The 3,936-nt window shown below is 42.9% G+C and overlaps 1 protein-coding gene across 2 annotated transcripts in view; it reads right to left on the reverse strand.

The window, feature by feature from the left end:
- The window catches only part of fnbp1l (formin binding protein 1-like), a 40,271-nt gene that overhangs the window by 11,588 nt on the left and 24,747 nt on the right, over positions 1-3,936 (reverse strand). Inside the window, exons 10-15 of one of the 2 annotated variants that reach the window (XR_004213537.1) lie at positions 2,466-2,575; positions 2,175-2,307; positions 1,846-1,940; positions 938-1,116; positions 583-620; positions 3-492 (exon numbers count right to left, since the gene is read on the reverse strand). Coding sequence is in view for 1 of the 2 variants with exons in the window: in XM_031869709.1 (XP_031725569.1) it covers positions 372-492; positions 583-620; positions 938-1,116; positions 1,846-1,940; positions 2,175-2,307; positions 2,466-2,575 (676 nt within the window). In the remaining variant the exon portion in view is untranslated. The remainder of the gene's footprint in view (positions 1-2; positions 493-582; positions 621-937; positions 1,117-1,845; positions 1,941-2,174; positions 2,308-2,465; positions 2,576-3,936) is intronic. The other variant, XM_031869709.1, reaches the window with a different exon arrangement.

A 3,936-nucleotide genomic window follows, 5' to 3' on the forward strand; every position in this document is an offset into this window, starting at 1 on the left:
ACACACACACACACACACACACACACACACACACACACACACACACAGAGAGAGAAATGCCTCATGTACAACTTACAAATCCCTCAAAACACCATCAAATAATGTTTGTCTCTGTGCTCAGACACTCACCTCTGGAACATCAGTGGAACAGATATGAAGAGAACGAATGATTACAGGGTTAGAGGGATACAGAGACGGGATGGAAATCAGAAAACAGATGAATGTCCATGCAGGTGTCGAGATGCTGTCGGTTTGTTTTTTTTCCTTTTGTAGTGTTATTTGGAGGAAGAGAAAGCAGGGAGGATGGCGAGGACGACAGACAGGATGAGAGGACAGACCACAGTGTTAGCTTCAGATGTAGGTGACGGCACCTTTGCTGTTTCTCTCCATGGTGATCTCTACGTAGGAAGTGGGCACGTAGCCCTCCTCTCCGCCCTGCTTCCTCGCCCTCGTCCAGCCGTCCCCTTTGTCCTCCTCGATGATGTACAACACCTGCAGTGGAAGATGAACAGGTTGTTTTTAAGTGAACGTAATGAGTGTCTGGATAACTGGTTATTAAAAAAGGTACCAAACGAGCGTTACCTCGTCTTCTGCCATCACCAGCGTGCCCTCGTTCTGACCTGAGAGTCAAACAAACCATAGTGTCATTAAACACACACCAGGGTTAGCTTTGGATCCCTCAAACTACTTTTTATGAATTTAGGTTTTATGTTGGCACACACATAAGCATTATGTCTTGCACACATCTGAAGTTTCACAGCTGCTAACATTTGGAAGCTAGTAGCCACAAGTAGCAACATGTTTACGTTCATACTGGCCCACCTGGCTAGTTAGCCACCTGGCTAGTTAGCCACCTGGCTAGTTAGCCACCTGGCTAGTTAGCCACCTGGCTAGTTAGCCACCTGGCTAGTTAGCACTTTCAGACGTTTGTCCTCACCATCGAAGGAGTAGAGCGCTTTGCAGTGTCCGATGACGGGCAGCGGGTCGTCGTCGTCGAATTCGTCATCGAACTCGTGCAGGTCGGGGTTCGGTTGTCCGGGCTTCGGAGGACTGGTGCGCTGCTGTTGAGGCGCGTGATGCTCCTGACTGGTGTCGTCTGTATAACTGCCCTCAGGACTGACGGGAAAACAGGCAGTAGGGCTGAGCTTGGTGTTTGCATGATTAACAAAGATCCCTTCTTCATATTCCCATGATGAAAAATGTGTGTTAGCGGGAGCATTGTGTAGAGAGGTCAATTTTCTGAGAATAAATCCTTTGTAAACTGCACCACTGGATTACTAGATGAAAAAGTGAAGATGGTAGCTTTCATATGGTGTATGTAAATGTATTTTACCTCCATTTAATGAGGAATTCCAACACATTCAACAATGACATACAAAATTGCTAGCAATGCTTTATTTTAATGGGTCTGTAATTCAAATTTGTATATGTTTAGCGGACCTGCTGTGCACTGATGAAAACACTTTATTTTAATTACTTAAATGGAAGAATACCAATTGAACTCTGCCTTAATTTTCTCTTATATCGAGTACCAAATTACACCGCTTTATTGGAAGCTTCTTAGAAAAATATTACAAAATGAAGGACCCCAAAAGTCAAGAATTATTATTTGAATTATTTGTTCAATGGTGCCATAAACAAACACAGAAGAAGAAGACGAAGCATAATCTAAAGCCAGTGAGTGTGATTTTGTGTTTTTAAATAAACATTGTAACAATAGTTTGTAGAGACATAACTTCATGTTACATACTACTTACTGAATAGATTCACTGATTTTGAAAGCTAAGATTACTCAGATTCTTATGTCATTCATGAAGACCTAATGCTTAGTAATTTAGTGTTTACCTCTCTCTGCCTTGAGGAGTGTGATGGTGGTTGTCGGCACTGTGTCTTCGGTCTCCTCTGGAGCTCTGCTTTCCCTCCACCTCAGACAACCAAGTCTGTCACCAAAGAGGGAGAGAGGAGGCTTCTGTTAATACCACAAGTAGTACATTGTGATCGACTCCGCCATCATCCACACAGAGCATCTCTTTACGTAGGTGACCCACTATCAAAAATTGAGACCAAACAAACCTCTTAAGCATCCTTTCTTCTCGTACCCTCCACCTCTTTCTGGGGTTTTACAGTCAGGTAATGTTGGCTCTATTTATGTCTAAACCTTCTTCCTTTCTTACCTCGTTTTTGTGGATTTCCGAGCGCAGCTTCTCCATGTTGCATATGGTCTCTGATATCTTGGGCTGCAGGCTAGTGGGATCTCCCATCTGTGGATTCTTCTCGTACACATCCTTCATCTTGTTCAGGGCATCTCTGAACGACACAGAACAAACATGCACTGGGGCTGATGGGATGGACTAATGATAATAAGCAGTTCATGGGTCAGAGTGAGGAACAACATAAGCACATCCACGGTGGGTTTATTATTCTGGATATGTGTTGATGGGTGAGAATAAAGGGTGAGGCCCAACCTTTGATCTATCTCTTTCTGGAGCTCTTTGCTGAGTTCGTCGATCCTCTGCTGCAGCCTCTTCCTCCTCTGCTCGGGGGGCAAGTGACTGAAATCCTCCAGAGATGGGGCCTGGTGGTTTAAAAAAGAAAAAGACAAATAAACATCTTAAACTACATAGCAACTCATAATGAAGTCAGTAATGTGGAGGAATGATCCTGGGCACAACAGAGGGAATAAAGATGAATCTATAGGTTTCTCTGCACTTCTGTTGAGCCCAGCTGCCTCCACTAAACACACTTTACACAGAACAAGACGGGAAAATCAGCAGCCTGTAGTTGTTGCACTCAAAATTAACTGAAATTAAGGAACAGTTAATAAAAGGCAGATAATCGCCCTGTTATCGAAAATCAACTGCAAAATCTAAATCTTAAAATGTCAGAGAGTAAAACTGACTGATGCACCAAACCTCTCAAGACATGGTGACCTCGGAGAGACAATTAATTTACAATCAATAATCTGGGCTGAATAATAATTCACATTTGGATATTCAGATACTTGTTTGCCAGGTTGTTAAACAAGAAAAATATTTATTTTGTTGTTCTTTGTTGCCTTCAAATTACAATATTTTGCTTCTGAAGTTACCCGAGTTGCCTTCTGGGTAAACTGTACAGTAAGTGACATTAAATGGAGAACAATGGACTAAAACTGAGGCACTGTAATTGGATTTATGTGGGTGTAATGTTATACAAGGCAGGACATCTATTTTAACTAGGGAAGGAGACGTTACTATCACTAAAGGGTTTATATATACTATATTGGACACTATGGGAAGAGAGGACACATGCACGACCACCTACACTGCTGGGCCTTCTCATAACTACTCTACACACACACTTACACACACTTACCATCTTGACTGACCACTGACGCATTAACCGTTACAATAGAAAGAGACAAACAACACGGGATGCTGGTTAGATGTCAGTACGTCACACAGCCACCAACAAGCCAGCTGGTCAGCATGAAAACCAGTCACATCGATACGAGTTTCCAGAAGTGCATCATTGCACACCAGAGGGTAGTATCATTGTTATCAATAGTTTATCTTTACTAAATAACAATTGAATGCATATGAACTATTGAATATTACTACTGGTGTGCAATGATTCATTGACAGAGCTGTCGGGAGCAACAACCACTCAAGCGTGGGCTTGGCACTGAAGCCAGGCGTTATTCTCAAGTTTGTTAAAACAGTCTGAAAGCAGAAAGTTCTGCTTCAGAATATACGGACACTGTGAGAAGAACCGCTCCAACACACAGACACACACAGATCACTGCAAACACGGGCCCACAGCAGAGCAACACACCTGATGTTAGAAACACACTTTTTTCCCCACACAACACTGCAACCACAGCGTTAAAAACAACCCTGCAAATACCTTACAACACACACACACACACACACACACACACACACACACACACACACA

This window comes from Anarrhichthys ocellatus, unplaced genomic scaffold (genome assembly GCF_004355925.1).
Source record: "Anarrhichthys ocellatus isolate YVR2014 unplaced genomic scaffold, GSC_Weel_1.0 scaffold48, whole genome shotgun sequence".
NCBI classification, from domain to species: Eukaryota; Metazoa; Chordata; class Actinopteri; order Perciformes; family Anarhichadidae; genus Anarrhichthys; species Anarrhichthys ocellatus.